Source organism: Chroicocephalus ridibundus, chromosome 2 (genome assembly GCF_963924245.1).
Source record: "Chroicocephalus ridibundus chromosome 2, bChrRid1.1, whole genome shotgun sequence".
In the NCBI taxonomy this organism is placed as follows: domain Eukaryota; kingdom Metazoa; phylum Chordata; class Aves; order Charadriiformes; family Laridae; genus Chroicocephalus; species Chroicocephalus ridibundus.
The window spans coordinates 159277460-159290250 of NC_086285.1; the positions used below are offsets into that span (position 1 = coordinate 159277460).

Sequence of the window (12791 nt, forward strand, 5' to 3'; positions counted from 1 at the left end):
ATCGGTATCTGAGATTCGCTTCTAAATGTGTAAGATGCACCTCTCTATAAATTGTCACTAACTGAAATCACTGTTTCACTTCACAAATGCCAAAGAATAATCAGCAGAGTGTGAAAGTTATATTTTACGGCGTCTGCTCTACCGCTATCTTCGTCTGCGCGAGATCCTGGGGGAGGCTGTGCCGCAGCCTTTTTCTCATGTAAGGCTTGCCAGTAGAAGTTACGCTTATCTCACTCCTGGTATTCTGATGTGAAATGCATCTCCGTGGCCATCCTGGGATGAGCTAGCACAGGCGAGGAGGGACCCAGCAGCCCTGGAAAGCGCACTCCTTACTGATGGTGCATCATAGTCAAGGAAGTTGTGCTCTCTTGCCATCCCACCCAGTGATTCAGTCTACAAATCCATTTTGTTCCCTGGCCTTTTTAACTGTGAGTGCCAACAGGAGAGTTAATTACAGCAAACTGATAATACTTCTGCTCTATTGGTGATAGTGCTTAGGGAGAGGCTAAGGAACATAGCAACGACAGCACAAACTACTAATACAGGTGTTTTGCAATTAGCTGAATATTAACTATGGCATTTTTCATTTCATAGTACTCCAGTCATGTTTAGATTGAGATCATCAGTTCATTCACAAGACCTGAGCTGTAGTCATCAGGTGATGATGACTATTGTCATTGCTGCGAACTTTCAAACATTACAGATATGTGCCAGGGGTGAAGAGCTACGTTGCACTTGCATAGCTCCCCGTGTCGTCAACGCAATTAACTGTTGAAAGTGCACAGCAGTGAGGTAGGGAACAGCAAGATTATCTTTCCACTATAGATAAGGAGACAGATACAGGAGGCTGTGGCCCTGCTGAACAAAAGCAGGGCTGTCTTTTTGCTGTCTACCTTTAGTCATGCAAAGTCAGCTCTTCACGGTATCAACCCTTCAGCTGTGGGGAAGCCGGTCGTGGGTCTCCCATGGGTTATGATTACGTTGCCCACAGCGAGCAGCCCCGAGGCCACCCCCACGGCCACCTTTGCCTGCTGCCCAGGTAGCGAGCTCACAAATACAAACTCCGCTGTGGTTGCTGCTTGGGTTTTGGAGACAAGCTTGACCCAGGTCCCTGGCTGTGTACCAAATACGCTGCCAAGCATGCTCAGACAAGCTGCCTCCAGGGCCGTTCGCAACCTGTCAGTGCGGTGGCGAAGTGAGTTGTTAGCTGAAGAAGGAAATCACCCTGCACGTGGCTACTGTGCAGATGACTCCTCTTGATTAGTACAGACGTAGTCACACCAGCATCTCACATGGCAAATTTGGGGTTTTTTTCTGCCCAAGTATGAAAGAGATGATGCCGCTTTGCAAACAAGAGTTTACACCTACACTCATTTCTTTACTTTGAAGGTTCCCATCTTGGCTATTACTGCTGATAAAAGTGGTGTAGATCAGCCATTAGCGTTTAATTAAAACATCAAATCATTGAAATACACATGCTTTTGTTAGTGAACTGTATAGTTGCTCTTTTTGTGCTACTTAGCATCTTCACAAACATGGGGAGTATCACCAGCTCAGCAGCAAATAGCAACAGAACTAGTGGCGTGCTAAAACTCATCAGGAAAATATCCTTAGGCTATGCTGCTCCACTACACTGCTATTGTGAATAAATTTGTGGTTTGGTGTTATATTCATCCATTTCAGCTAAACACAGCAGTCAGCATTACTTCCCATCCTCCTTCCTATCCCAGCTCGCTGTACGGGATCGCTCTATGGCATAAGGCAGCTGTGGCATTTGATCCCCGATACAGTTGGTTCGAGATTCCCTGAGAAAACGTTTATATGGTAAATTGCTGTTGCTACATTTGTATAATTTCATTTTCAGATAACTTCTGGCAGAATTAATGGGAAATGCTTATTTGAATTCATGGCCATAAGTACTGGAATATCTGCTAATATTTCTGCACATCACTCTTCTCATTTGAGTTGAACGTTGGACTTAGGGGATAAAAGCAGCTTCAAATCAACAAGAATCTCAGCAGGGTGAGTTTGGCTTTTGGTTTGGGAGTATCTCATGTGCTAAAACTCAGTAAACTTTTTTTGTTGATGGCACTCCCATAGTTTTGTTTTGAAAAACAAAACCACCCTGTTTATGTAAGGACACGTAAGATCAACACTTTGTACTTCAGCAGGAAATGTTTAGTCAGGAGGAGTTTCACCTCCTGGAGCAGAGTCCTCTCCGAGGACAGTCCTATCTGCTGGCTGAGCCTTGTACGAAATGTAACAACTACGTATTTTAACCTGCAGCATGTTTACACATTTAATATCACACAAGTGCATGATGTACTCACAGGAAAAGGCAAAGTCTATTTTAAACATTGAAGCCTACATCACGTGTTGTGACTGGTGCTAATTTGCTTGAAGGGAACTTACATGGTAAACTGCAAAGTGTTTCTGCTTGAGAAAGACGGCTGTTGAATTTGACATTTGCAAACAAACCTTTCAAATGATCGTGTAATTGGGACAGAATAGTCAGGTAACTTTCCAGTCAAAGAAAAATGTTCTTGTCTAAATCGTATTGCTGGATATGCAGAAAACCAAAATCCAGATGCAGCAAATATGCTGCTTGCAATTCTGTATTTTTGAGCGACAGTATCTACCAGTATGGCTTTTGGACTACATGAGCTGCATCAACAATTTTTGTTGCTGCTGGGACTGTTTTGAATACAAGGATCAGCTGATTTCAATTTTAATACTGGCATCTCTGAGCATTTGTCTTCATTTGGTATTTAAAATTAGATAAGAAAACATAAGCAACTGTCTCAGAAACTGCAGTATAAGTTTAAAAGCCCTTTACGACTATCAATAGTGGCTTAAACAAAAGGTTCTTTTTGCATTCTTTCAATATTAATACGATAGCAAAAAGAGAACCCATTGTGTTCTCATTGTAAATGACATTTTGGTAACATTAAGATCCTGCATTTTTAACACTATATGTACCAAACAAAAAAGATTAAACCAAAACCTCGGAAACATTCCACTGAATGATATATTTTGCATCTTATTTACTCGAATGTCCTGTGCAAGTAGCTTGACTGAACGATAGGAGAGCTCAAATAGCCATCTCAAAGGACAGCTGAAAATAACAGCACTGAAAATGAAGTGCAGCATTGAGTTTCACAAGATTAAGCTGACTAATCTGCTGATTCAGTTTTGCCTTTGTTTTTTGGTTTTGTCATGCAAGATCAAGAGTCATGCAGACAAACACGTAATGGCATTCCAGGCTCACAGTAACAACAACAAGCAATGAGCTGTTCCCCTGCAACCTCTGCATCCTCCAGAGAGAAAAACAGCAAAATGCTCACCAGCAGCCAGAGGCTAAGGACAGGGAAGGCATGCTCTTTTTTTAATTATTTTTATTGTTTTTTATTGCAGGTATGCTGAATTTGGTATTTTAATTGCATGGAGGTTTATTGTTAGAGATGCTCATTTAAGAAACCTTACTTCAATTCATAGAAAATGTAATACTGCGTGTGTTGTGAGAGAGCAAATTCAAATAGAGCCCTTAAAACAGCTACAAAATATAAAACCCCAGCAGTATATTCTTCTGTAAGGACCGTATTTTGGAGAGTCCAAAGATGTCAAACTCTTATGAGTGCTGATGGGTAGGAAAACTGTCAGTGGAGCCTCTGGCAAATTTAACCCTTGCCTGCGGTGCAAATGGGAGCCTGCTCACTGCTCTTGGAGACAGTCATGTAAGGCCTGCCGACCCTACCAGAGCCGCTCTCCCAGCAGCACCCACCAACACCATGTTGGTGAGGGGGAGGACCAGCACGGCGGAAACTTGTGCGTGGTTATCCCTGCACTGCTGACTCCAACCAAATCCTTGGAGGACATTGAGATTCTGGAGCGAGTCCAGAGAAGGGCAATGAAGCTGGTGAGAGGTCTGGAGAACAAGTCTTATGAGAAGTAGCTGGGGGAACTGGGGGTGTTCAGCCTGGAAAAAAGGAGGCTGAGGGGAGACCTTATCGCTCTCTACAACTACCTGAAAGGAGGGTGTAGACAGGTGGAGTCAGTCTCTTCTCCCAATTAACAGGTGATAGGACAAGAGGAAATGGCCTCAAGTTGCACCAGGGGAGGTTTAGACTGGATATTAGGAAAAAATTCTTCACCAAAAGGGTTGTCAAGCATTGGAACAGGCTGCCCAGGGAAGTGATTGAGTCACCATCGCTGGAGGTATTTAAAAGACATGTAGATGTGGTGCTGAGGGACATGGTTTAGTGGTGGTTTTGGCAATGTTATGTTGATGGTTGGACTCGATGATCATGAAGGTCCCTTCCAACCTAGATGAATCTATGATTCTATGACTGTTGGGAAGGGCACAGCAGACACGTCAGCATAAGAGCAGGCCACACTAGCAGAATTGCAAAGAGCAAGACAAAGCCAATATATCATGAAGGGGTATTCTGTGATTGAAACAAGAGAAAAAAGAGTCCTTCCCAAACAGGAATCATAATCATAGTGGCTGGTTTTGGGTTTTTTTTTTTAATATGAGAAATAGCAGTGACTAAAATCCGAGAGTGATACTGCAGAAATGAACATGTTGCAGGGCAGCTGGCGTAGCAAGCTCTCCAAAATAAAAAGAGGATGAAATAAAGCCTCAACCCATACTGCAAACATTTCAATATTTTCTCTTTCCCTCTGGAAACGATATGGCTGTGTCATTATCCAGGCATATCTCTGGTTCTACCTAAGCTGCTAAATGTATGCTGATGGCAGCATGTGTCTTGCCTGCAGTAAAACTGGAGGTTCAGGCCAAAATGAACCTGGGAAGCAGTTTGAGAATGAAATAAAGGCTCCGTAGACCTTGGATCATGTCATTGAGCTGCCACTCACAGCTGTGACATGGCATTTGATCTCTGTGTGCATCGTTTCTCTATCTGTGGAATTCAGACAACTACATTTATTTTTCTGGGCTAAAGCACACTGGGCTTTTCCAGCTGAGTGGTGTTATATCAGGACTAAGTATTTGTATTATACATTTTATTGTAGGAGTTTCAAAAAAAATAGCTGAAGGATGAGAAGGGCTCTCAGGCCAAATGATTTCATCAGCATTTTATTGGATAGACAAAAAGGATTGGCAGGTAAATGAAAAGGTTGCTTTCTACTAGTTGTTCGTGATGTGAAAATATAAAGCAGAGAGATCTGGTTTTGTGAGGGTTTTCTTCCCTCTGTATTATGAATTTATTACCATTAGAGCAGTATTTAGTGGAAGAAGTGGGACCAAGACCCCATCACATTAAACAGATACGCAGAAGTCTTTTGTAGCTTTTTGCAAGCTTTTCTAAGACACAGCTTGCAGACATGCGCGGGTATGGGCCCACAGAGTTGAAGTTCAAAAGCTGGTTTGTAGTGTTTACTGACCGTACTTCATTTCTTAATTTCCTAAAGAGCATCTCATAAGAGAAATGCTGGAAATAAATCTGCAGATGTTGGATGTTATAAAAAAGGCCTTTGCAACTGCTGAACTCACTAGCACTTTTGCATTTCCTTTATATAAGCCTCTATTTCCAAGGATGTATCGCTTGGCCAGACTCTAAACTTGAACTTAGCATAGGAAATTTTCAATTCAGGAGTGATATCTTTTGGGGTTTTGTGGGGTTTTTTGTGTGGTTGTTTTTTTTGTTTGGTTTTTTGTTTGCTTTTTAATTAAGGAGATCAATAGGTTGGAAAATACATAAGACCTGAAGTAATTTGAGGCATATCTGCTTTAAATGCTCAAAGGCTTGTCATCAAGCAAAAATTACTCATGTTTAAAATTAGGGTCTGAATGTTTTATTAAAGTAGACATTTGAATGTTGTAGTTGTGGGGTTCTGTTAAAACCCAGGATGGCAGACAACCACCTGGAAGCTTTTGGAAACTGATCTTGCTGTGTGGACCTAGTCTCTGTTGGGTCAGTGTTCATGTGGTGCTAAATGAAATAAAGAAGTTCAGAATTTCAGTCTACAAGTTCATCCCAGCAGCCTCTCTCTCTGATTACTCATTTGCTTCTACTTTTAACCACTGAAATTGAGCTTGCTGCTTCCTAAGATAGCTGGCTCTCCCTTGACTACGGTAGCGGGTGATTATCTGCTCATCTGTCCTGCCTCATATGATTTTTTTAATGCATTGCTGATCCAAGCAATTTTGAAAGGGGGGCAGGAAAGGTATCCAAATTCTTCATCTCCTTGAAGTTTTGTGGGAAAATAAAAATGGGCAGAGGGAAAAGATGTTTGTTGTCCCTATGGATAGAAAAGGCTCACCCTCATCTTGCTCTTTATCAAGATAATCGATGTAGGAGAAAGATCCTGTTAAGTGTCCCAATCATGGGCAGAGTTTCACTGATGGTTTGTACCTCCTCAGGAGCTGCAGTCAAGACACAAATCCGTAGGAAATCAGGCTTCATTAATTTCAGTGACCCTGCCACTACTTATTTGCTTGTTGGTGGTTGTTTTTTTATTTTATTCCTCCAAGAAAATCTAGGAGCAGTAGGACATAAAAACTTAACTGCTGTTTCAAAATCAAATAGGAATATCCAGCTTAATAGCTTCATACTTTTCAAAAGATGATTGTTTGACTTCTGAACTCTTGCTTATTTAAGGCATCATGGACTTAAAAAGGAAAAATATGTGTAGCCGTGTGACAAAGCAAATGCACCAAAGGAGTATTTATTCGGTTTTCAGAAGATCAGCAGCAGTGATTCACCCCTCTTGGCTGGGCTGGAGTGCAATATGGTCCACTGTTTCCCTCAGGGAAGAAGAAAAGATGAAAGTCCCACACTGCTGCGATGGCCACGCAGGGAGCAGTGACCTGTGCCAGGATAGCTCCAGCCAGTGCACCAGGTACAAAGAAAACTTCAGCCTTAACCATCAATGTTGTTGTTGTAGGGGGTTCAAGTCAGGCAATCCAAATGTAGCTTTTAGCGGTTCAATGAAACACAGCAAAAACTTTAAAACAAGAGCGCTCACCATCCAGAGACTGAATAAACAAAAGCATATTTAGACAACTGTGTGCTATTCAGCACTTTACATCACGAGAAGAAGAGAGGCCCTCCTCTTTCAAGCCCCCGCACAAATCTTGCCATAGATTTTTCAGGCTGATCTCAGAGATTTGTTGTTTTCAAAGTTAAAACAACATCACTTAGCAGATATAGATGAGTTGAAAGGAGTTACAAAAATGTCCTTTATATACCCTGCCCCCCTTATCCAGCTTTGAAATCTATGAAAGCAAAGCAAAATATATAATAAATGTTAGTGTTTGTTTCAGTACTTGCTCAGATGATCAGTGTTTTGTAAGGATTTACTGATTTATTGGAATTTTTGATCCTTGCAAGGGTCAATAGGTTAGACCTTTCTGAAAAACACCCACTGCAGTAATGTCCAAAGTGTCATTAAGCAAAGAAAAAACCAACTGGCAGGTGTTGCAATTGATAAAACCAATTTGTTTTAGGCTCATTTTTCATAGATTCTGGTCTGCTTTTTACTCTTTAAACTGGTTATTTATATTTATGTCTTTCTTCTTTCTTACCGATTCCATAGTGAATCTCTTGAAGAAAAGCTTGAAAGCCTGGAAGCTGAAGATCTCATGTCTCATCTGTCACGACCAGAAACCTACCTAGATGAGGAGAAAAGATCATGTAAGTAAAACTGACCGAAGCTATGGGACCGACAAGATCACTTATTCAAACAGGCAGTTTGAAAAAAAGTCTATTAATTCTTCAGTGGTGGCAATTTATCACACCTTCTTTGATTACAGCATTTGATATTGTGAATTTCATTGTGGTAAACAGATCCATTAGAAATCCCCTGAACATAACACCTTGTTAAAAATTGCTACACAAGGGCTTCATTTAGCTGACTGGGAAAGCTCTTGGTCTAACTCAATGTGGCAACTACTCACTCAGCTGCACCGAGCGCAGAGCTGGTCACGTCACCTGTCCAAGTTGTCTGACGCTTCAGAAGACCCTGCTTTCAGAGATAACTTCAGTCTAACCATTCAGGCTGAAAAATTCCTTGTCAGGTGTATGCACCAGACTGATCTTTTTTGGAAGATGGAGATACGATTTGAAGGATAAAGAGACTGGGAGCAAGAAGTGGCCTGATGGGGAGGAATCCTGCATGTAGGAGAGGGGAGGAGGGTGTGGGGAGATGGTCATACCAGGACATGGACAAGTGGTTTGACAGTTGTTCATCAGCCTTCTCCACCATTATATTGCATGCTATTTCCAGGTTAAGACTTGTGTTGCAGGAGGGAAAGGAAGGTGATGGAGACGCTGCAGAGCCTCTGGAGGAGGTGGGTAGGAGCAGGACATACCTTTCACTTTGAGACTTGCTGGGCTGATCTCCATGGTGGGTCCAAAGGGACAAGGTGGAAAAAGATCGACCAGGGCTTGGGGCTATATATTGGTCCTGGGAAGGAGAAGACTACCCAGAAGCCATTGCCTTTAAAAATGAGGTGGTAAAGCAAGGAGGCTGGGACAAGCCTCATGAGACAGACAGATGTGGACTGGGTAGGCTGGCAGAACGGGAGACATGACATAAGGATGAGACTGGGATCAAACAGAAGGGCCAAGGCAGATGGAGAGCGCATGGGAGGCCATCTCCAGATCACATCCTTTGCTTAGCTAGTCCACCTGTTTCCTTTTGAGCGCACCACTTGATTCCATAAGGAAAAGCACATCTCCTCCTCTATGACTCTTTTTTTTTTTACCTTCTCTCTAGCAGAAGTCTTGTTACACTGTTGACCTATTTCACCAGAGACTGCTGTAGTTTGTTTATGGGTTTTGTCCTGTTTGTTTTATGTTTCCAAATATGTCATGTGGGTCTGGGGGTTTGCCAACCCTTAACATTAAAAATAACATAGAAAAATCCCTGTCTCCAAGACACATGGGATTTAATTAAAAATTGCAACATGAAAGTTTTTGGATGGGATATTATTATATCTCTTTTCCCTTCTGTTTCTGAGCCTTCAGGATACTTTCAAGTTATGTTGTCAAGAGCCCTCTTGCCATTAGGAGGGCTAGACATCTCTTTAACCAGCAGATTTCAGTTTTTTTCATACTGTCTGGAAAGGATCTGAGATTCTACCAGGTATGCCACCAGCTGGGCAAGATGGGAGAAGAAATGGTTAAGGTCTCTGTCCCTAAGGAAGAGGTGCGTCCTTTGATATGAAGGCAAGGGTGTAATAGGAGAAGTATCTACCTTAAACCAAGAATATTATGCTTGAATATTATGCTACGTGCAGGAAAAAGGTGTTAGAAGAGGACCTGGGTGCTACACTGGTGTTTGTGGGCTGGGAAAGTCTTCTACCAGCAGACAACCAAGTACCACAGTCTTACAGCAACTGGCAACCCTGGATCTGGCACAACCCATGATGACATGTCTGCTTGTTGTTTAACTTTACAACACATCTGTTCCTTTTAATGATATTATCCATCTCCTTAGGCAAAACAGTCACCTTCATGATTATAGTTTTATGCTATTCAAATCAAAGCAATGTTAGTTTAAAAATAAAAAAAACGTATAATGGCTCATTGCTTTCTAAATCAGATGCTGACCTAAGTTCACAAGTAACTGATCTAACTGAAGGGATTTGGGTCTCTTCAGTCTGGAAAAAAGACGGATGAGGGGGGACCTTATCAACACTTATAAATACTTAAAGGGTGGGTGTCAGGAGGATGGGGCCAGGCTCTTTTCAGTGGTGCCCGGGGACAGGACAAGAGGCAATGGGCACAAACTTGAACATAGGAAGTTCCACCTAAACATGAGGAGGAACTTCTTTACCCTGAGGGTGGCAGAGCACTGGAACAGGCTGCCCAGAGAGGTGGTGGAGTCTCCAACTCTGGAGACATTCAAAACCCACCTGGACATGTTCCTGTGTAACCTGCTCTAGGTGACCCTGCTCTGGCAGGGGGGTTGGACTAGATGATCTCCAGAGGTCCCTTCCAACCCTATGATTCTATGATTCTATGATTCTACATTAGATTATGTTTAGAATTGATGGTAATTTATTTTTCGTAAGTCCAAAAAGTCACAGAATCTCCTTGCATCTGCTACAATAAGCTACTGAATATTAATTACCCACGTGCTATAGGCAGCGTTACCAGCACTTGTAGTTAGATCTCAGTGTTACAGGATGATTATCCTGAGCTAGTTGAAGATGTCCCTGCTCGTTGCAGGGGAGTTGGATCAGGTGGCCTTTAAAGGTCCCTTTGAACCTAAACCATTCTATGATTCTATGATTCTACGATTCTATGATTCTATGATTCTATTCCCTTTCTAGGTCTCCTATTCATTTACAGAAAAATATTTATAAAGAAATCTAGGTGGTTGATGTTATCAGGATTGATTAATGACAAACAACACTGTGAAGGAGACATATGTGGCTTGCCTAGAGAGATGATGCTCCCCTAGTGATGAAGATGCTCATGTTGGTTCAACACACTGTCTCGGTGACCTTGAACAAGTTATTAGAGCAATGTTCAGATGTCAAATTCCAAAGTTGTCACGCCCATGCAAGTGTTTTGTCTGGATAAAGAGTCTTTCGAGGCTAAATACAGCTTTTATGAAGCTCTTAACCCAAGGACGTTAGTAGAATTTGGGCTGTGTCAAGATGGCATCTGTTTCTCACCCCCAAAAAAAGAAAAAGAGTGCTTCCCAACTGTCCTTGGCAATGTGAAGGTAACACTATCAGATTTATGTAAAGTCCTTATACATGACAGTATGTGAGTGGGAGCAAGAAGTGAATAGGAAATATAAAACCTGAGAACAGATAGAGAACAATGCCAACCTGGGTAAATATGATTGCTTTTTACCTAGGGACACCTACACCTGAAAAGAGAAAGAAAAGTTGGGGCTTAAGTAAGAGAAAGTGGCCCAGCTCAGAATAGGTGACATTAATGGCAGCTGGGTGACAATTTAATATAATACAATAATACAATAGCAAATTCTATTAGTCCTCAGATGAGGAAAGCGTTTGTTCTTGTGCCTGATTATGAATATGCACAATCTTATTGAATTAATTGGTACAGTCTAAGTGCTTGACTAATCCTAGCTCTTAACTAATAAGTATAATGAGTAGAATCTCTATATTTTTAAGCTTTTAGAACTGGTTAAATAGTGTGGAAAACCAATGGATTCTCAGGAACGGAATATAAAAATTGGCAATATATTGGATAATAGTCAAGAAGAAAATCTTATGCAGGGATTTTGCAGAGGAGAGGAAAAGGTCAGGAAGTATTTTTACACACTTTAATTACCTGCATTTGATATCGGTTAAACTGTGTGATTTCACGTGTAAGTCATTTAGTGACCTATTTTGGATTGCTTTTTATTTTGGAGGATTTTTTTTTTCCTGCCATAATAGAATACACAACCTGAAGAGAAATAACATATATTTATATTTTGCATGTCTAATGAATATTTTAGGACAAATATTAACCAGCCAGTTTTCCTGTATGCTTGAACTGGATTTAACCTAACTAGAAAAACTCAAACAAGCAAAAGTTAATGTTGTTTCTACAGTCACTGATGTAACAATAATAGTAGTTGTACACCACCATGCTGAAAATCAACTCCCTTTATGTCCAAACAATAGCGTGAATCACAGAATTCTGACCTTGATATACAAATGTGATCATGTAGTAATTATAGCTCTTGTGCTTTCAGTATAAACAGACTACTTCATCTGGAAATGCTGTAGGGTACTGCTTCATTCTGCAATTTACAGCTAATGACTGAGCAGAAAGCTTTTATATCCCAAGAAGTTTTAAAATAAAGCAGGTAGAAAAAATCCTTTTTTCCTGCAAATGAAAAAATTAAGCTGATTATTTGAACTACAGAGAATCAAATCATTGCTCTGTTCCATTGAAAAGCATATCTTACAAATTTAAAGATTGTCTTCATAATCACGTTTTGCAAAGGATATTGAAGCTATTTTCATGGGCAAAATATAGAATTAAATTACTCAGTCCATGTGATAACTGACATGTTCTTGAACAACTGTGAGATTAAAGAAAATATCTTTCATTTCGTGCCAAAATATGCTTGTTCTGTTTGTGTCGTGTTGGTATCATCCAAACAGGATGTGACAAACATATGTTCTTTGGCTTCGTCCTAATCCATGATTTGGATAACACTATTAGAATGTGGTCTAACAAACTTCACTGAAGCAAATCCAAGGATATTTGTCAGTGAACAAGTCACCTCAGACTTGATTTTATTATGTCCTAAGCAACAGAAGCTCCGCCCTGACCTCATACATTAGCTGTACGTGTTTTCAGTGCTTCCATAAAAATACACCATGGAAATACTAGCATGCTTATAGGCATGACCTGAATCTTGAAAGAAGTAAGAATGGAAAAGTCATCACTGAATTGCACTAACCCAGCACAGAGCCCAGGAGTGACCCTGAGGAGCTGACTGACATCCTCTTGATGATGAGTCCCTATTTATAATGGTTTCTGAGAAATGTCAATTGCTCGGTTTTTAATCTATTAAATAATTACAGTGATGACTTTAGATAACTCTAATTTCTTAATCAAAATGTTGTTCCATGCCAGAAGTTCTACCAAAGTTAAGTATTACATCAATAGTAGAGATTTTTTTGTTTCAGGAAAACTTAAAACCTCAAAAAATATCAAGATACCTTTCTTGAAATAAAATGTGTTTTCCTTAATTCTGTCCTGATTGGCATGAATTGCATTACTTTTCTCTGATTCGTTATGAATAGTGCCTGGAATTAGCCATTCTAGTGTTTGACACTGGATTGATGT

General features: G+C 40.7%; 1 protein-coding gene across 5 annotated transcripts in view; it reads right to left on the minus strand.

Annotated features, from left to right (window-relative positions):
• ASAP1 (ArfGAP with SH3 domain, ankyrin repeat and PH domain 1) overlaps positions 1–12791 on the minus strand; it is a 194275-nt gene that overhangs the window by 135993 nt on the left and 45491 nt on the right. For all 5 annotated transcript variants that reach the window (XM_063327541.1, XM_063327540.1, XM_063327537.1 and 2 more), the window contains exon 2: positions 7547–7633. In XM_063327541.1, the coding sequence (XP_063183611.1) occupies positions 7547–7605 (59 nt within the window). In that variant the 5' untranslated portion in view covers positions 7606–7633. The remainder of the gene's footprint in view (positions 1–7546; positions 7634–12791) is intronic.